Source organism: Phyllostomus hastatus, unplaced genomic scaffold (assembly GCF_019186645.2).
Source record: "Phyllostomus hastatus isolate PE091 unplaced genomic scaffold, TTU_PhHast_1.1 phas_contig_29, whole genome shotgun sequence".
NCBI lineage: Eukaryota > Metazoa > Chordata > Mammalia > Chiroptera > Phyllostomidae > Phyllostomus > Phyllostomus hastatus.
In genome coordinates this window covers 13,349,920-13,371,183 of record NW_025333835.1, presented here as the reverse complement: position 1 = coordinate 13,371,183, position 21,264 = coordinate 13,349,920, and the positions used below count along the sequence as shown (strand labels likewise).

The window sequence follows — 21,264 nt, the reverse complement described above, 5'->3', positions numbered from 1 at the left end:
ACGTCCTTGTATAATCAACATAAACAGTATAAGTTAATCAAAGAGTGGCTATAGGTCATGATGGCAAATTATTATTAGAATTGGGAAGGATATTTTATAGAACTAAAGTCATCATTTCAACTTCAGTCAATTTTCTGTTTTTCCTGTTATAGTGAATTGTCATTTAGAATATTTACTGGAAGTATTTTGGATGAGTCTTTTCTCTTTTTTCTCTGCATTTTCATACTATTATTTCTCTACACATAACTACTTTCCATTTAGGTGATATTTGCTAAGGGAGCAAATTTACTAATTTTTATGGCTTTGAGTAATCTTTAATTTATATCTTTCCCAGAAACTTGGTGACTAAGACTGATTTAATTTCTCTGAATGCACAGAACCATTACTTATGTGCTCTTTGGGATCTTTCAAAATTATGTAGTATTGCTGAAAAAAATATTTGTGGGTACCAGGTAATGACTGGGAAGGAAGTGGAAAGAAAGCATTTTAAACTTGAGTTTTTGACATGAACTGGTTACAGTTCAGTGAATGTATGCTGGAAAGATTGATTCTTTTTTCAGTTTTTCCTTTTTTTAAGGAAAAAAATGTTTTTCTTTCCTCTCTTCTGGCACATTTCTCAGCCCCACTTTAAACAGTCTTAAGTTTTGACAGTAGAAGGATGCTGGTTAGATTTTAGCATTTAGATATAAAATACAACAATTACTATATATTTCAACCAACAGAGGCTGAGACCCCCTACTGGTGTCTTAATCTAAAAATGGCATTTTAAATTCATAGAAACCTTGCCTTAAGGGATGGAGAAAGGACAATTTAGGGAACAGCATGAGCTTAAACATTGATCAGAAGGCTCATCATTCTTGCTAGATGTTGGTAGAATGTAGACTTATAAAAATAACGTTATCAGTAGCAAAGCATACTTTTGCTTCTCTGGAGACAATCTCTCTTCCTTCCATCGTATGGACTTCAGATGATGAATGATGTATTTGGGTCAGGGTTAAAAAAATGGAGAGGCTGAAAGTTGGACTGTTAAACCTAAACTGAAAAAATGTAGTGAATTTTAATTTTTATCATTTCAGTTATGTATTGAATAATAAATAATATAGTTATATTATTTCTTTATGCATTTGTCATAATATGCAGTGATTTTGAATTTTTACCAAAAGCTAAGAACTATTTCCTGGTAAATTAACTGCTAGTAATTTATTGTGTAGCATTCGTAAATAGTTTCGGGTAATAACAACCCCATTAACCATATTCAGGACACTTGTTGACTTTGAAGACTTTGGGGCTGTAGATTTCTCTTGATGAATGGAAAATTATTTCATTTTTCTAGTTTAGTATTAGCCATTTATTAGAGATTTACAGTTTGTCAACTAGGATGTATTGAGTTTGTGGCTTATGTGTATGAACTGACATTTTTGGACAAGAACTTTTGGTTAGAGTAAATGTTTTTATGAAATAGTGGCAATGCCTAATGTTTCTCCACCCCTCCTTGCCCACAGGAACCTCTGACTGCTTGAAAAGTAAAGACTCCTCTGAAACTGTAATTTTTATAGAACTTAGAGTTGATTAAAATAGTTTACATAAGAATTGTTTTTAATACACTCTCTTGTGAAGGAAGATATTGGATAATACTTGCAGCAAGACCTTGATGTTTCATTTCTGTTACCCCCTTTTTAAATGTCAAGTCCAAGTCTGACTTTGGCTGTGTAATTTACTGTAGGTGGCATGTATGCAACTCATCAATGCCCTTGTTACCTCTCCTGATGATCTGGACTTCAGGCTTCACATCAGAAATGAATTTATGCGTTGTGGACTGAAAGAGATACTGCCAGTAAGTGCCCTGCAGTCTCTTTATTAATATTTAAATTAGAGGAGTACTTGAGTAAGGGGAAATTTAGATAAATTACCTTTGAGAATAATTTATCTGTGGGGGAAAAAAGGCTTAAATATTAAAATCTGTTTTTTAAATCTAGATGAGATTTCTGAGTATTTAACACTTTAAATGTTTGAATGGTATAAATCAAGTTGAATGGTTGGTTTATTGTTTATTTTTTGTATTTAATTTTTTTGCATTGTGAAAATATTTTATTATAATTTCTATTATTTCTAGAACTTAAAATGCATTAAGAATGATGGCCTGGATATCCAACTTAAAGTTTTTGATGAACACAAGGAAGAAGACTTGATTGAGTTGTCTCATCGCCTGGAAGATATTAGAGCTGAGCTTGAATATCCTTTTGTTCTAAAGTCTAGACAGATATACAAATTACTGTTAAAACTTAACCAACCAAGTTCCATCCCATAAAATATTAAACTCCTGAAGCCATTTCTATATAAACAATATAAAATCAAACCTTTATGAATAAGAAGATAATTGTATAAACCTTTCTTATTTTATTAGTTAATTAATGTGTGATTTTTATCAATATACCCATAAGTAAATGCATGTTACAATCTACAAATGAATTCTGTAACACCAGTCTCTTATGTGTATGTGTATTCTGTTCTTTTGTCTTTTTGTGTTTGGTACCTGCCCCCTCCCCACATGCTTTCCAGCAGTAGGAATTGGGGGACTTTAGACTTCTGGTTAGCTCCTGCCTTACACCCTGGGTATGTACTCACACCGGCTTTTGTTAATGCCTTGGGTCTGCAGATGTCTGTGCTTTTTCAGAGATCCACCAGGTTCCAGTCCCCCAGTAGGCTTCTCCCTGGTAGGTAATGCTCTCTTGGTCCCCCATCCCCCCTGAGCCCAGTGCACTTCCTGCCAGCAGCATCTTGGCTCTGTAGAAGGGGATTGGTTGAAGTTAACAGTGGAAGAAAAGCCAAGAGGTGTCAGGGAGTCATTTGCACACAACTTTCCCTCTACTCTCAGTTCTAATTACCTGTTTTTGACCACATGTTGAGTATAAACGATGCCTGTTTTAGGGTAAGACACAGTAATCCTTAGAAGTGTTACAGAGCATATTCTATGTCATATTATTTAGTTTATTGTAGAGGATAAATAAATCGACATGTTCCTTAATTGATTTACTGATGCATATGATGTTTACAACATGGTGTGGAGCACAGTTAAGGAAACTAGAGCAGAGAAGTATTTTATTTCTATTCTTCAGCATCTTTTACTGATTCGAAATGATTGTTTTATAAGGTAAGAGGAAGCTATATTCTAATATCTTCTTGCACTGGTAAAATTCTATAAATTTTGAAATTCACCTGATGTTTGATTTGGGCAAGCAAATAATTTTAAGATTTTCATTTTTGTCATAATACTGATTCATAGAATGTAGCATTTCTTCTGGGCTTATATTTAGATAGGTGATGGTAAAATATTACTACTTTTTCTTAAAGCTCCAGTGGATTCTTGTTTACAACTTTTCATCTGAATAGAAATGCAAACTAGCAACAAATTGCTAGTTTATCAAGGAATGGATGATATTTTCTGGTTAGTCCTTAGGCAGTAGGAATGATGATGAGTTTCTCTTTATAAATTACATGTAGGGCACTTTACATTGCTTTTATTAAGCAGGTAGAAAGTGCCTTAATAAGATAGATGTGTTTAATGTTACTATATATATCAGAAAAGCAAGACAAATGACTTTTCAAGTTTGGTTATGTCTTAGCCATCTTGACCTTATTAACAGGCTGTTTATCCTGTCTGTACTTTACCTACATGTAACTATGTATGGATATTAGCACCTAACTTGCTTGGGTTGCTATGAAAACGAAATATGATAACATGGGTGAAACTCTTAGCCAAATACTTGGCACATGCTGTATGTTCAGTAAATGTTTTCAATATCCTCTTTTTGCTTTTATTACTATTTTATGAGGGAAGCTGAGATCTCTGAATATAAAAACCTTTTTTTTTTTGCCACCAATATAGCTATACTGAAATTGCATTCTCAAATAATGTGGTCAGTAAGTTTTTTCATATTCTTATTTTAGCAGGAAGGATTTGCTAGGCATGTGTCATTTGGGCACTGTCCTCTGGGTGAGGTCAGGGAGTATGCTTTGATGTGCCTAACATGGGAACAGAATGAGTCAAAAATGTTAGAGCTTTTAGGTGCTTTGGGATGAGTACAGATCATCCATCCTATCTCCTCCCTTTGTAAAATTGAGGAATCCCATTGGTATTCTAAAATATGAGTTTAATGACCTGTTTTGATGCTTAATTTTCTTCTAATATTAAAAATAAAACAATTTAAATATTTAACCACTATTTATAAATGCTAGATAAAAAATACTAATACATTAATTACATAAAATTTTAAAATATATGTACTCTGCTAGTTATGATATTATATTTATCTTCCAGACTTACTTAAAAGTGAAATTGAAACTTCCATTTCCTCTGAAGAAACCCCATTCTTTACTTGATCTCCCTTGTATGGTTGGTCCTAGCAACCTTCAGTTGTTTAAAGCTGTTTGAGATTTCAAGAATTCAACACTGCCGTTTGCTTTCAAAAATTTGAATGTGGTCCTAGTGCTGTGAGGGGGTGATGTTGGTGAGGTTGGGGATGTTATATCTTACTTAATGACCTTAATCCCTTCATCGGTGCTCCAGGGGAACAAGAGATGTCTAATTTCAAAATAGATTACAAAGCACAGCTGTTCTGGGGCATGTTCAAAGGATCAGTTGTATCACTTCAGTGGGATCAAGGGTCTCAGAGAAAAATTGTAGTCTCACTGAAGTGACGTTAGTGAGGCACACAAGTTTAATTATTTTGGTCATCTTTTGAGTATCACTTTTTAAATTTGATTCAATCTAATGCTGCTTCTTTGTTGGCTCTTTAAGCTGTAGGTTCTTGGTCTTTGTTCCAAGTATGGTTGCTCTGAAGGCAGTGTTCCTTCTGTGACTGTGGTAGCGCAGACAGCTCCACATGTGTTCTTCTCTTGATCCAACATTCTCGTTATTTGCTATCGGGTTCTTTTAGTTCTTATAAGGAGGTTATATTTTTATAAGAATATTAAGTTAGAATCGTGTTTATTTACATAAAATGTTTTCAGATGTTCATTTTTTAATTTACATACAGCAAAATTAACTCTTTGATTTAGAGTTCTATGAATCTTGGTCTTACCTTCATTTTTTGGTATCGCTATCTCAGATGGATCTGGATTTTCCCTTTCAGAAGTCTTCTGTTACCTGTATGTATTTTGTTTAATGAACATTTTAAATTATTGATCTGAATAAACATAATTCATTTTGCTTTTCAATAGATTAGGTGCAGAATAAATAGATTTCAGAATGCAAAATAGTCTCATTTAAAATAATTAGTAAATAACAAAATTAGATTATTTGTTCACTTCTATATTTGGAACATAAGAGAATTTTACTGCAGTGGAACTCCATTGGAGAATGCATATCAAAGTAGCCCCTGCCAACCAAGAAAAATCAAATGCAGTGAGATAATTAGAGGGTGGAGTAGAAGATCAAATTAAATTCTGCAACAAAAAATTAGTGGCTGACCATATGCAGAACACCATGTTGTTGGGTGTGCATGGGAGGTAATTTCTCATATTCTGTAAAAATATTACAGAGAAAATGAACATTGTTTTAAAAATCCTCTAAAATGGCTTTTTGTCAGTAAGTAATGACAATTTCGGTTCATCTCTTAATGTTATTCCCATATACCTCTGACATACTCCCTAACTCACCAATATCATTCATAGAGATTATTTTCTCAATTTATATTTCTGGAAATCAGATGCACATTATTCTTTGCTAATATTGCTTTGCTGAAATATTTTTTGTACAAAATTTCTTATAGATTATAAATGAGCTCATAATTGGGAGTATGGAGGAGGGAACATAGTTACTGAAATGATTTTTTCAATGATATAAGTAGCTTGCATTGTTAATATCAAATATTTTTCTTATTAAAACAACATTGAGATAGCATTGCATGAGTAAAGAGGAATGGAAGTGCATCATCTAAATCTTCAAATGTGAAAGATATAAATGTGTGTGCAATTATGTACCTTGAATGTGAATGTGATTATGGCTAAAGTATTAGAGAATGGGAGATTATTTGAAAGAAGTTGATAATACCTTCTTGCTTTGATTTTATAGCCTGGAACAGTGTCTTGAACATTTTTACTCAGACAATTAATGAACCTTAGTCTTTATGCTAATCTTAAGCTGTTGTAAATTTTATTAAACTTAATGGGTGGTTTATTTGATATCGGGTAAGTAGGTCAAAGGCTATAGGTCATAGTTTTAGGGAAGGAAGGCCCAAGTGGCTAGAGAGGAGACCCTATACATGGTAAGGAAGTTTGGGAGAAGAATTGCAGAATGTCATTGAGGTCAGAAATGAGTTGGGGGGTGGGAGGGGGTTGGGGATGGAGGACTATACCTCATTAGAATGGTGCCCACAGTTTCTATCACTTTAGTTTGTTTTTTATAAAATTTTCTGGATATTTCCTTCACATGTGTTGACTTGAGTTTAAGGGATGTTCTTTAGCTTATTACACACATAGTGGGCTGAACTGTGATGACAACATGAACCCTGTTTGGGCATTTTAGTTAAACTTTAATTTTTGTGCAGAAATTGTAACACTAAATTTTTCTAGCTTTTTTTTTTAGTAAGATATTTACTTGCTATTGTATATAATTTACAGTCTCAGTTTTCAATTTCATTTCACATGCATTCTAGAAACAATATACTGTATGGTTTGAAGAACCTTCAAGATAATTTTTTAAAGATTTTATTTATTTATTTCCAGAGAGAGAGGAAGGAAGGGAGGGAGGAAGAGAGGGAAAGAAACATTAATGTGTGGTTGCCTCTTGTGCATTCCCAACAGGGGACCTGTCCTGCAACTCAGGACTGAGAATTGAACTGGTGACCCTTTGATTCACAGGCTAGCACCCAATCCACTGAGCCACACCAGCCAGGGCCAGAGAATATTTTAGAAGGATTTTTAAAAAATTTGTATTAATAAAATGAATTAATGGTAGCTATTTTACTATATTACAGTAGTTGGTTGATGACCTTTATTGAGGATTGCTTTTGAGCACGTATCTCACTGTATCTTAATATTCTTTCTTTTACTGCTTACTAGTTAGGTCAGGGTTCTGACTTGTGTAAGGAAATCATCAAAACACACTGTATTGGCTAAAGGATTATAAAATACAATGTCTTAAAATTATTAAAAGGAAAGTGATAAGGTAATGGTATTTACTGTCACTCACATGTTAAATTTACGTCCACTGTAGAAACTGTACAAAGTAAATTATTGCACTTGAAATCAAGCTTACCAAAATATTTTTTTGATATAAAGTCACACTAATAAATTGAGTGTCCAATTATTATTTTCCTTGGTTTAGGCAACAGTACTTCAAAATAATTGACGAATGTGTATCTCAGATTGTATTGCATAGAGATGGGATGGATCCAGACTTCACATATCGAAAAAGACTAGATTTAGATTTAAGTCAATTTGTTGGTGAGTATTTCTCTATTATTTAAATGGAAATGAGATTATTGTCTCTTACCCCCTCATTTAGCTCTAGAGCATCTGTTCTCATAGTGGAACCTGTAGACTTTCAAGATTCTTTATACCCTTACTGGAGTTCTAATACTTAAAACTACTTTCCTAATAATATTAAAACATTATTTGTCTTTTTTGCTGTGTTGATATTTGCCCTGGTGATGCAAACCGAAAGTGGGTAGAACCTCTAGCACTTTGAGGCAGTGTTGCAAAACGATCCTTTTAGCCATTGTATTCTTCCCTCCCAGTAAAGCAAAACAAAACAATAAAAACTGTCAGTTTTTACATAGGAATGTCCTTGATAAAGACATAGAAAATATTAATTTTATTAAATATCTACCCTGAGCACACATTGTTTTCTTAATCTGTGTGACAAAATGAGATGTGTGCGTGAAGGACTTCTGCTGTGTACCAGAATGCGGTGAGAACATACGCGCGTAGTTGTCTGAGTGTGACCTGAACTGGCTTCTTCTTTACACCAAATGAGTGGTTATCATACAAGCTGTGACTACTCAGACTTGAATGTTTGGTGTGCACTTTCTTAAAAATGAAATGAAGTGTGTTTATATCTTCAAGGAAAATGAGTGATAGAATTTGTTACCAATGATAAAATTCAAGCTTTCGAGTAAAAATTCAAAAGGTACAATGATTTTTGAGTAGTATCAGAAAAGAATATTTATTCCTGAACATTAGGAACACTTTTTTTTTTTCTTTTTGAGTAGATGACTGGTTTTGACATTCAATTCTTGCAAAATATAGAATGTAGAAAGGAATTACAATCTTAAAACACTGTATGGCTATGTAAGGGAAACATAACTAATACAAGTAATGAATTTATTGTATTTATTGATATTAAATGTTTAGAATAAACTTATAGTCACTGAACAGTGCAGATACAGAAGAGTGTTGAAATGAAAAGATGAGAGAAGACACAATGTTGGGCAGTTTGGGCGACGGATGTTGGAAGGTATGTGGCATAGATTGCTTCATGGATTGGAATGAAAATCAAGAGATGCTGTCTGTGTAACAGGAATCAGAGGTTTACATGTTTATTTAGTGGTACAGAGCAACTTAGCAAGTAACAGGAAGTTATTTATAATGTCTTAAATAGATAAGAAATAATGGTATGGACATTTTATTTAGAGTTAAGGACCTAATCACAGAATAATCTAATACAGAACAAGTTTTGAGAGGTTGCATTTAGGGATTTGGGTTCAGTTTTCAATACAGTTGATTTGGTTCACTATTACTTATTATTATAAGCCCTTCTATACTGTTTTTTAAAGCCATGAACATGTATTATTTTCATTAAAAAAATGAAAAGGATAAAATACCTCATAGGAAATCCATATAAATCACTTCCTCTATGATATCCCATCATGTGGATATACAAGGTCTGTCTGGAAAAATATAGCCATGGTTAATATAAAAGAATGCTTTGTTTGACATCCATGTAACCTGGCAGCCAAGGAGAGTGAACTGGAATGCACATGTGTGAACAATGATGACTTCACTGTACTAGTCAGTGGGGACAGTAGATGCCATTGAGTGGGCATATATACTGAGTGACTGTCACATTCAAAATGACTGAGCAAGGGGAACAAATCTACATCAAATTTTGTGTTAAGCTTGAACATTCTTCTGCAGAAACTACTTGGATGATTCAGAAGGCTTTTAGGGATGATGCAGTGAGTGCAGTGCAAATAAAAGTGTGGCATAAACATTTCAAAGATAGTCAAGAATCTGTTGAAAGTGATCCACATTCTGGAAGGCCTGTAACAAGCAGAACACCTGAGAATGTTAAGCATGTATGGGCTGCAATCAACAAAAATTGGTGACTGAGAGTGAAAACTAGAAGCTGATCTGGGGATTACAAAAACAACTGTGTCCAAGAATTTGATGCAGGATCTTGGCATGAAACATGTCATGGCAAAATTCATTCTATGGCTGCTGCTACTAGAGCAGAAGGAACATCATGCTGCAGTTGCTCATGACTTGATTCAAACCAATACCAATGAAGCAGATTTCCTGAAGAGGGCCATAACTGGAGATGAATTGTGGTTATAATCCAGAAAAAAGACCTAGTTGTCCCAATGAATGTCTCCTGGTTCTCCACACCTGAAGAAGGCAAGGCAAAGTGACAGCGAGATTGATACCATTATACTGTGTGTGTTAGTGGGGAAGATGTTGTCCATCACAAGTATGCCCCTCCAGGCTAAGCAGTTAATAAAGAGTACCACCTCAATGTTCTTTGTCATTTGAGAGATGCAATAAAATGAAAACAGCCACAACTATGGGCAACTGGTGATTGACAGCTTCATCACAACAACGTGCCTGCTCTTGCATCATGTATTGTTCAGAATTTTTTGGTGAAACATCAAATTACCCAGGTGATTCAGCCCTGGCACAGCCCAGATGTGGCACCTTGAGACTTCTGGCTTTTTCCAAAACTAAAATGATCTTTAAAAGGGAAGAGATTTCAGACCATCGATGAGATTTTCAGCAAAATACAAAGGGGCAGCTGATGGAGATTCTAACAAAGGATTTTGCAGAGTGTTTTGAACAGTGGAAGAGATGCTGGAAGAACTGTGTGAGGTCCCAAGGTGCCTACTTTGAAGGGGACTGTGGTGTCATTGTCCTGTGTACAATGTTTCTTGTATCTTGTATCTTCTTCCATAAATGTCTATTTTCATACTATATGACTGGATACTTTTGAATAGACCTCCTGTATCATAACTTATTTAAATAATTTTATGAGCATTTATTTTTAGTCTTTCTAACATGAATAATATTTTAATGACTATTCATCCTTAAAGACAAAGTCCTAGGAATAGAAATGCTATGTGTAAGAAAAAATTCATATTTTAAAATTTTAGTACATATTGCCTAGTTTATCATTAGTGAAGATTCTTATTTATATTTGTTGTGTTGGCAAAGTTGAATTCTCTATGCCACTTCCAAATTTGACATTATGGATAATTTAATCTTTGCTATTTCTCATTAAATATTTTATATTTTCATATTAGGGAAAATAAAATTCATTCATGTGCTTTAGCAATTTTTAGTTTTGTTATTCTTAACTCTCTGTGTATTACTATTGCCCATTTTCCTATCTTGTGTTGGTATAATCTTCTCTTCCTTTAAATATATATATGGACTGATAATAGGAACCTTTGAGTATTACATGTCACTGTTGAAGTACCTTTTTCATCTGCCTAATAGAAGTTTAAAATTGTGGTAGGGTTTATCTTTTCCTTTATGTTTTATGGCCTTGGTATTATGCTTAGAAAGTTCTTCATTTCTACATTGTAATATGTTTCTCCATTTTGCTTATCTTATTACTGGCACTGTTCTAAATCTTTTCAGAGATTATTTTTTCTTTTTGAACTTTTAAAGTCAAATGCATTTGGGAAGTACTGCAATTTAAATTGTCCTGTTCTTGCAATTTTAGATGTTTGCATAGATCAAGTGAAAGTAGAAGAGTCTGAAGAGAAAGCAGCAGAATTTTCCAAGAAAGTAAGTAACTTGGACTAATTTCAGGAACTAGTTGGGGAACCACTGCGGGTATGAATCTGCCTCAGAGACTCTGCTTGGTGTTCCCTCCTTCTTCTTTACGTCCTTCAGGCATTTGCACAAACGCCATCTTCCAAGGACGACTTCTAGACCATTGTATTTAAAAATTTTAGCTCCTCACACCCAACCTTGACCCCCATGTGCTTGTTTTATTGTTTTTATCTTGTATTTATCATCTTACATGCTACATAGTTTATTATTTATTTATATGTGTATATATGCATGTGTTGTCCATCTCTCTAGAGTAAATTTTATGAGGGATTTTTTTCATTTGTTTTATTCACTATCCCCAGCCCCTTGAATGATTCCTGGCCTAAAAAATAAAAGAATGTTTTTGAATGACTAATTGAACAAAATGTATAGAGTCAGAATATTAACATTGGTGTATTTCTCAAGAAATCATATAATTTAGGCACTTAGGTTTAAAAATATATCCAAAAATTTTTAAAGAAACTTAATTTGCTTGTTTTGATTAAAGTTTCTTCATTTTAGATCAGGTTGAACCATATAAAATTATCATTTTCACAGGCCGAAAGTATCAGATATTGCCAACTTCATTTGTTTCAGCCTAGTAGTATTGCTAACCAGCCAGTTGTTCATTCATTACTTCTCTTTAAGATGCTGTTTCGTGCTTTTATCTTTGCTTAGAGCATACCTATTAGAGTTTTTTTCTATGGTGGTTTTTTGTTTTGTACAGTTTTGTTATTTTCTTGCTGGCAGTGTTGTTTTCTTCATATTTTAGATAGTTACTCTGATTTGATTTGAATTGATTGAACTGGTTTCTTACATCGGGGAAATAGTAACAATTACTACCACCACCACTAAATGAATGTATACTAAATGAATACTGTGTGTTTGGCACCATGAAAAAGACTCTACATTTTTTTTTTTGTTATCAGGACCTAAAAACATCTTGAGAAATGTACAGTTTTGTAAACTTTTAAGATAAAATATGACTTCAAATGGTGGACACATTTTCATAAGTTAACAGTAACTTGTGAAAAACTTTGTAAATTTCCTAAAATGTTCTAAAGTTCACTGAACACTTACTGAGAGGGTATTATATCTCAGGCCTTCAGTTGCAGCTAAGATTATAGCTGTGAACATGATATTGTCACTGCCCTGAAGTACCTAGTCTAGTGGAGAAACAGTGGGTCATTTAAATTAAGTGTTGTCAGTGTTACAGTTGATAGATGTCTGTGCTGTTGAGTGACCCCTCACCCCGCCACCTTTATATTCTAAGCTCAGTAAGAATCTTACTCTTTATGGAAAAGTAGTAGGAGACTTTCAAGTATTTGATTTGGATGTATCCCAGATAGTATAAATTTGCTTTTATAATAATTTTTAGACATATAGTTTGTATGATTGGTGTTAAACATGATAGCCTTCTTAATATATTGTTTTAAAATTGTAAGCTTTAAATGTAAATAGAAGAAAGACCTTGTTCAAGGTTAGTTGTCTCCATTTAGTAAGAAGTTATGTATCTTAGGTATATTCAGAAAATATTGTTCGCTCCATAAAAGATTTCTACTGCCATACCATTTTGTATATATCAGCAAGAACTTCTTTCTGATAGCTTTGTAAGGACACATGTAAATACTTTGCTTTAGGCAGGAAGCTATCTTAGTTGCCAGATACATTCTTTATTTTGGTGCATAAATTTGAAAAATGAAGACCAGAAATGTCAGAAAGTACATAGAGAATATTGAATTATCAACCTTCTTGTACAGATGCACTAATACATTTACCCTAGGGAATGAAATTAAGCAGACCCTCAACCTTAACTGTGTTTCCTGACATTTTTGCATGTAATATTGTAAGTGCAATATTGCTCTAGTAACTCTTTTTGGAGAAGAAAGCTATCATATCAGTTTTTATAAAGTACATCTTTAATGGATATTCATTTTATCCCCAAGGGTACTGTGATTTGTCTATAGATATTATAAAAATGCTAAAGTGAAGTTTATATTTTATCTGATCCTTTTATAGGGGAGGATCTAGATTTTTTTTTTGGTATGTAATACTGGGCCAAGTTAATTTATTAAATTCTCTTGTGTGTACTAATTATGACTAGTCGTTTTGATAGTTTTATCATTTTTCCTCTACACAATCCTTTATTCTTCTGAATCTCATTCCAAGGTTTATGAAATATGATAGTGTACATATTTATATTGTAGAAAAGATGTTTTCATTCTCACTCCCATAAAAAGAATTTAATATTTCTTGCTACGCAGCAGTAAACACTGACTGAGCAGTCATTAAAAGGAGAATAGAGAAAAAGAGCTCTCAAAGGTTTTTGATGTTGGGAGATTAGAGGACTTTAATATGTGGTAGTGACTTAGTCATTCATCATATAAAGGAAGAGTGGACAGGAATTGGCCCATCAGTTCATTCAACAAAGATATATTGAGTTTAATTACAAATGTAAAGCTTTGGAATAAAATAGAAAAGGTTTTCATTATTGATGAACTTCTAGGTTAGTGTTATTGAGGAATGTGATACTACATTTTGATGTTTTTATATTACAGTGTGTTGATTGCTCTAGTAGGAAAAACCCTATGTTGTGAGTAAGCCTCTAGGAAGTACAGTGGAACCTCAGTTCTAGAACTTAATTCATTCCAGAAAACTTGGAGAAGCAATTTGTTCGAAAACCAAATCTCCTTTGTTGCCTGAGAGACATGTGACTGATCATACAAGTATCAGCATGAAAGGAGTTGTTGGGCAGAGAATCGAGACCCAAAGTTTTGTTAGACAGCCAAGACATTTTCTTCCAGGAACAACTTGGTTGGGAACTGAACTGTCCTATAACCAAGATGTTCGAGAACTGAGGTTTGACTGTATCCCTCACTTAGTCCTGGGTGGCCAGTCAGGGAAGACTCACTCAAGGAAGCCTTGACTAGTGTGAACCCTGATGGATCAGTATGAGGCAACAAGGTGAGATGCCAAAGAGGAGCCATGCACAAACTGGGAATTTCTTACACATGCTTAACTTTTCCTAAACCAAGCTTATCTTTCTCATGCCCTAAAAATACTTTTTCTTTTTTCAAAGATTTTATTTATTTTTTAAAATTTTCCTTAACTCATAAGTTTAGAAATGCATTTTTCACTGTCCAAGAGACTTTGTTTTGTCTATCTTTTTATTGTTAGTATGTAATTTAATTGCATTATTGTCAGAGAACTTTGTATATTAGTTCTTTGAAATTCCCAGAGACTCTCTTTGGGAAAGTATTTTGTTTTTAACAAACATGTTTAAAATTTAACGTAAAAAAAAACGTGCAACTCATACATATGCTGTTATTACAAAGTGGACACACCCTTGTATTCATTCATAGTCATTTTTATAATAGTTCCATGTGACCTTTTTAAAATATATTTTATTGATTATGCTATTACAGTTGTCCCATTTCCCCTGCTTTGTTCCCCTCCACTCTGCATAGCCTCTCCCACCCACATTCCCCCCCTTTAGTTCACGTCTATGTGTCATACATATAAGTTCCTTGGCTTGTACATTTCCTATACTGTTCTTAACCTCCCCCTGTCTATTTTCTACCTACCATTTATGCTACTTATTCTCTGTACCTTTTCTCCTTCTCTCCTCTTCCCATTCCCCTACTGATAACCCTCCATATGATCTCCATTTCTGTGACTTTGTTCCTGTTCTAGTTGTTTGCTTACTTTATTTTTGCTTTTGTTTGTTTTTTTTTTTTTTAGGTTCAGTTGTTAATAGCTGTGAGTTTGTTGTCATTTTACTGTTCATAGTTTTGATCTTCTTTTTCTTAGATAAGTTCCTTTAACATTTCATATAATAAGGGATGGGAGATGATGAACTCCTTTAACTTGACCTTATGTGGGAAGTACTTTATTTGCCCTTACATTCTAAATGATAGCTTTGCTGGGTAGAGTCATCTTGGATATAGGTCCTTGTCTTTCATGACTTTGAATACTTCTTTCTAGCCCCTACTTTCTTGTAAGGTTTCTTTTTGAGAAATCAGCTGCAAGTCTTATGGGAACTCCTTTGTAGGTAACTCTCTCCTTTTCTCTAGCTGCTTTTAAGATTCTCTCTTTATCTTTAATCTTGGGTATGTAATTATGATGTGCCTTGGTGTGTTCTTCCTTGGGTCCAACTTCTTTGGTGCTCCCTGAGCTTCCTGGACTTCCTAAAAGTCTATTTCCTTTGCCAGACTTGGTAAGTTCTCCTCCATTATTTGTTCAAATAAGTTTTCAATTTCTTGGTCTTCCTCTTCTCCTCCTGGTACCTATATAATTTGGATGTTGGAACATTTAAAGATGTCCTGGAAGTTCCTAAGCCTCTCCTCACGTTTTTGAATTCTTGTTTCTTCATTCTGTTGTGGTTAGATGTTTTTTTCTTCCTTCTGCTTTAAACCATTGGTTTGAGTCCTGGTTTCCTTCCCATCACTGTTGGTTCCCTGTAGATTTTTCTTTATTTCACAGAATGCAACCTTCATTAGTGCCTGGGTCTTTTTTATGCTGTTGAAATACCCAGTGAGTTCCTGGAGCATCCTGATAACCAGTGTTTTGAACTCTGCATCTGATAGTTTGCTTATCTCTTCATTGGTTAATTGTATTTTTTCTAGAGTGTTGATCTGTCCTTTCATTTGGGCCTTTTTTTTTTTTGGTCTTGGCGCACCTGTAATGTAGTGGGGTAGAGCCTTAGGTGTTCACCAGGGCAGGGCAACCCATGTCACTGTGTTGTGATGCTGTATGTGGGGGAGGAGTCCAAAAGGGAACAGTGCTGCTTGCTTTGCTCTCTGCTGGTTTTCAATCATTTCCTCTGTTACCCACAATCAAATTGGGCCTTTGTGGTTCTGATTGCCGAGTGGGTGGATTTCTGTATGGTCTAGGACCCTGTGGGCCTCTCCAACGAACTCTCCTGTGATTCTCCTGCCACCTCAACCCCCACAGGTATTTTCAGTCAGAGGCTTTGAGGCTTTCTTTCCTTGCACTGGAACCCTGGGTTGTACAGTTTGTCTCACTCCCTAGTTGTTCCTCCTTGTTAATCTACACAGGAATGTGGGACCACCCAGTCTGCTAGCTGCCACCTCTCCAGCCCCAGTCCTCCAGCTGCTGCCTTGCTGCGAGTCCTCTCCCCACGGCTGCCCATTTCCGCCCTCCTACCGATCTGGATGAATGTTTCTTCTTGAACTCCTTGGTTGTTGGACTTCCATACATTTTGATTTTCTGTCAGTTCTGGGTTTTTTTTTTTGTTTTTAAATTTGTTATTGTCCTTCTTTTGGTTGTGCAAGGAGGTACAGTGTGCCTACCTACAACTCCATCTTGCCTGGAAATCTCTCTAAAAATATGTTTTCAACCTGCATTTTATTTCCTCATCTTGTAGAACACCATAGTCATCTTATACATATTCCCTCACTGATTTCCTTTATTCAGTCAGACACTAACTTTCTTGAATTCTGTGAAAAAGTTTTGTTTCATTTCCTTGGCATTATCCTGTCTTCTGCCTCATTCACTCAGGCTTTCAGTTTTTGTTGGGGTTACTGCCATAGCCCCTACTCATTTCATGCCTCTAGTGTTTCTGTTTCGTCTTTCACACTTGCTGCTGTTTGGGTTTTCCAGTATGCACATTTGATTGTTATTTTCTTATTATAAATACTTTAATAACGTTCCATGGGTTTTAGGAAAAAAAATTTTTTTTGGCTTATTGCAAAAGTCCTTTCAACAATTTCCATTGCAGTTTGTTCTCACCCCTCCTTTTTTCTGCTTATAAGAGGTTAATATCGTCATCCTAATGCTAGTTCCTCTAGATGAAGTGCTAGTTTCGCTTCTCTACTAACTACCCAGGTTTTCTAACTCTGGATCATACATCCTCCTTCCAGGAATTATTCACTGTATCTTTATTGCTGGTAATTTTTACAAGTTCTGGTTTGTCTGCTTTGATTTTGTCACCAGACATTATGCATACTAAAACCAATGACCAAATTCTATTTAACTCTATATCTTTAGCACCTGCCATTCTGAGGGGCACACACAGGCATGCTATTAGACAGTTATTGTATAATGGGAAATAGGTAGTTTGGGGCCAGATTCCAGAGGGTTCTTTGATATTATGCCAGTGAGTGTTGCCTTTATAATGAAGCCAGTGAAGAATGTTTAAGGGCAAAAGAGACATGTCATGAAAGCTGTCTTTTAGAAAGAATATGAGTATTCAAAAAACAAAGTATGCAGGGGGAAGATAATACTAGTTTTGAAAATACTGTTTTTTTTTTGTTTATCTTGGAAAATATTCATTAAACAGTTGCAAATACTTTTATGGACTGATGTACTCTCTGAAATTCAGATGAGAAGCTGAGCTAGTGAGGGGGATTTGGAAGCCATTAATGTAAGAATGGTGATTGAAGCTTATGTGCAAGGAAGATAGCATCGCATGAAAAATGGGATCTGCATCCAGCAGAGGGGTGGGGAAAATCCAATTCAATGGCAGCATTAAAGAGTTGGAACACATAAAGAACTGGTAGGAGCAGCTGGGATTAGGACTGTGTTGTATGGAACACACAGGGGAAGGGAGATTGAATATGTAGACATAAGAGCATATTTTTAAGTATTTATGTTTTAGAGCAGGGATGACGATAATGTTTTATAATCTGTATTGTTTGACATAGTAGCTGTCAATCAAGTGTACCTGTTGTGCCCTTACAATGTGACTAGTTGGACTGAAGACCTAAAATTTTAACTTTATTTGATTTTAGTTAGATTTACATTTTAATAGCCACCTATGGCTAGTGGGTACCCTATGAAATAGCACAGCTATGGAGGCATCAAGTAAGATGAGGCTGGGAGAAGTCCAGGTGATTCGAAGTTTGATAAGCTATAGTTATTATTTTTTGTTGTTGTTAAATTGTTTTTAAAGATTTTATTTATTTATTTTAGAGAGGGAAGGGAGGGAGAAAGAGAAAGAGAAAGAAACATCAATGTGTAGTTGCTGTGGCCATGGCCTGCAACCCAGGCATGTGCCCTGACTGGGAATCCAACCTGCAACGCTTTGGTTCGCAGCCCGCGCTCAATCCACTGAGCTACGCCAGCCAGGGCTTTTTTGTTAAAAATTTTAAGAAATCCTCACACAAGGATATCTTTATTGATTTTAGAGAGGAAGAGAAAGAGGGGGAGGGGAAGAGAGAGACAAAGAGAAACACTGACTGGTTGCCTCCTGTACATGCCCCAACCTGGGATCTAACCCACAATCTAAGTATGTGCCCTGACTGAGCAACCTGTCCAGGGCAAGCGAGCTGTAGTTTTTAGAGTGAAAGAGTGATAACTACATTGTGGTGGATGATGAAGTGAATAAAGGTCACAGGTCAGAAAAGTGAGTCTGGAATAAGAATACCCTTTCAAGAAGTTGGCTTTGAAGCAAAAACAGTAGTACAGTGATATGGCATAAGTCAGAGGACAAAAGGACAGAGAGGTTCACAGTGCAATAGAGGTGTTTGTGATTTAGCCTGGCCCTGGGAATCCCTGAGTAACAGGAGGGCTTTGGGTTATCCTCTGAGATCTAAGCATGCTTTGGTGTGTAAGTTAGTTATTTCATTAGATTTAAGATTAGTGTCTTTTTAAAATTATTAATGCTAGGAGGGGTTTGGAGGAACTGTAGTAGGAATGGGGGTAGGAGTGGTAATGTTGGTGTTGTGTGTGAGGATCATGAGTCTTAGATTCACTTTTCTAACCTGTAGCTAGAATTGTAATAATATTTCTTATTTCATTGTTGTTTTGTTGATAAAATGCAAATGTGCTTATTTTTGTGTTTTAAATACTGTGGAACATAGAGAGGAGGAGATAATGTATGTGTGCGGGGAAGGTGTGTATAGAAAATCTCTGAAACTTTTGCCTGATACTGTGGCTTAAAAATAAAGTCTACTCTTCCTGAAAGTGACTAGAGGTGACCTCTGAAAGTGGTTCGTTATTCACTTGACCCAGAAAATCCCACAAAATCATGCAAAGCAAGAGGTTCAAATCTTTGTGTTCACTTTAAGAACGCTCCCGAAACTGCCCAGGCCATCAAGTGTATGCATATTGGAAAAGCCACCAAGTATTTGAAAAATGTCACTTTAAAGAAGCAATGTGTACCATTCTGTCATTACAATGGTAGAGTTGGCAGGCCAAATAGTGGGGCTGGACACAGGGTTGGCGACCCAAAAAGAGTGCTGAATTTTTGCTGCACATGCTTAAAAGTGCAGAGAATAATGTTGAACCTAAGGGTTTAGATGTAGATTCTCTGGTCATTGAGCACACTCACGTGAACAAAGCTCCCAAGATGCTGTGTAGAATTAGGAGAGCTCATGGGTGGATTAACCCATACACAAGCTCTTCCTGCCACATTGAGATGGTCCTTCCTGGAAAAGAGCAGATCAGATTGTTCCCAAAACAGAAGAGGAGGTGGCACAGAAGAAAGATATCCCAGAAGACACTGAAGAAACAAATGCGTATGGCCCAGGAGTAAATTCAGCATCAAATAAATACTAATAAAAGTTTAAAAAAAAGTCTACTAAAAAAACTGTAAAGCATGATCTAAACATTAATTGTAGGAAGATAGTGTGGTTTCATCTAAATAACTCAGACTTTAAAGACATACAATGTGGTTTTAATCTGACATCTTTTACTTGCTAGTTGTATGGTGAGAACTATCTCTTTTTCTTAAGTAGAGAACGAGATTCATACAGCCCTTTGTAAACTATTAAGTTCTATGATGTTATTTTTCTTGTTGAGGTTTGTCTGTTTTAAAAGTTCAGGCTATATTTGTGAAGTAGTTGCATTATTTTTAACTGATTATTCCCCCCACCCCCCCTTTTAAAAGAGCATCAAATACTTGTTACTGATTATGAGACAACACCCTATTGAAAATTTACTTCTTTTAGGAGAGGTTTTCAGTCATGATGACAGTAAACTATCTGAATTCAAGATGGGAACTTGTGATGAATGGCTATATAAATTTTAAACCTATCACCAAATTTTATTGTTTACCTTCCTCCCACTAAGGGTTTGAAAGATTAATTTATACTTAATCTCTCAAAGATTAATTTATAGCAGATTAATGATAAATAAAACAGACTTTGTTCTCTTAAATTATCTCTTAAATTTATATAATAGTTATTTACTAATAAAGCATATTAACAGGAAATTCTTTTAAGTCATATTGATAAACTTTAGGTAAATTTCAAGTATACTTTTTTTCAGGTAGAGGTCAGGGAACTCAGTATAGTGCTTTGCTCTCTATTATTTTACACAAAGTTGTGCTGATATTTAGGGACTTTCAAGAAAAATGCCAGGGTTGCAGATAACTGTGGGCCAGTTTTCTCTGCTGAGAGGAGAAGGTCACAGACTCCATCTCTGGCTTTGTCTGCCCGCTTGCAAATGATTTTGGTTGGGGCTTAGAGAAAGGCTGTGGGTGACTTAGCAAAAATCTACCATTCCTTTCATAAAAGTTTATGTTCTACTGACAGATGATTAGAGTCATATTTCTCTATAAATAGTGCTTTTTATTTCCATCTCCCTTTCTTTCTCCTTTTCTTCTTTTTTTCCTTTTTAGTTTGAAAAAGAGATTGCCGACCATCAAGAAACACAGGCTCAATTGCAGAAAAAAGAGGCAAAGATTAATGAGCTTCGAGCAGAGTTACAAGCTTTTAAATCTCAGGTAAAATACAGTCTATCCAGAGTGAACTTCAGTATTGAAAGCTTACCAGGGGAGCAGAGGTCTTATAATATCTTCATAGCATCAAAATGTTTAAACTATTTTGCCCCTTTTTTTTAATCTGCATTTTTAAGAATGTCTAAACTTTTACTGACCAACTTGCTTCCCTGTGTTTCATTTGGGTTTTGTTCGTAATGTCACATTTCCTATGTAATTAAGCATGAAGAGTAAAAAAGTCTTTTCATCTTAGATTTGTCATTCATCACCGATCTTTATCCTACTACAGGAAATTATTGCTCTAGCTATTTATTTTTCAAGACCTTCAGCCTATGGGTACCTTGCAGTGAAAGATAACCTCTAGCTGAATAAGAACATTTTCTGATAATTTTTCAATTTCCAAAAGTAAACAGATTTAAAACATGACAAAAAAAAGAGAGAGAGAGAGCAAATCTGGATTATGAAGCCGATAGCTCACGTTCACCCTCTACACATAAAACATTTAGATAGCAAGAAATACATCCTCTATGTATTTTACATGGATGAAA

At 35.0% G+C, this 21,264-nt stretch overlaps 1 protein-coding gene across 4 annotated transcripts in view; it reads left to right on the top strand.

The window, feature by feature from the left end:
* DIAPH3 (diaphanous related formin 3) overlaps window positions 1-21,264 on the top strand; it is a 465,949-nt gene that overhangs the window by 151,781 nt on the left and 292,904 nt on the right. For all 4 annotated transcript variants that reach the window (XM_045839232.1, XM_045839231.1, XM_045839234.1 and 1 more), the window contains 6 exons: window positions 1,724-1,834; window positions 2,114-2,232; window positions 3,035-3,151; window positions 7,328-7,446; window positions 10,943-11,007; window positions 20,618-20,722. In XM_045839232.1, coding sequence (XP_045695188.1) covers window positions 1,724-1,834; window positions 2,114-2,232; window positions 3,035-3,151; window positions 7,328-7,446; window positions 10,943-11,007; window positions 20,618-20,722 — 636 coding nt within the window. The remainder of the gene's footprint in view (window positions 1-1,723; window positions 1,835-2,113; window positions 2,233-3,034; window positions 3,152-7,327; window positions 7,447-10,942; window positions 11,008-20,617; window positions 20,723-21,264) is intronic.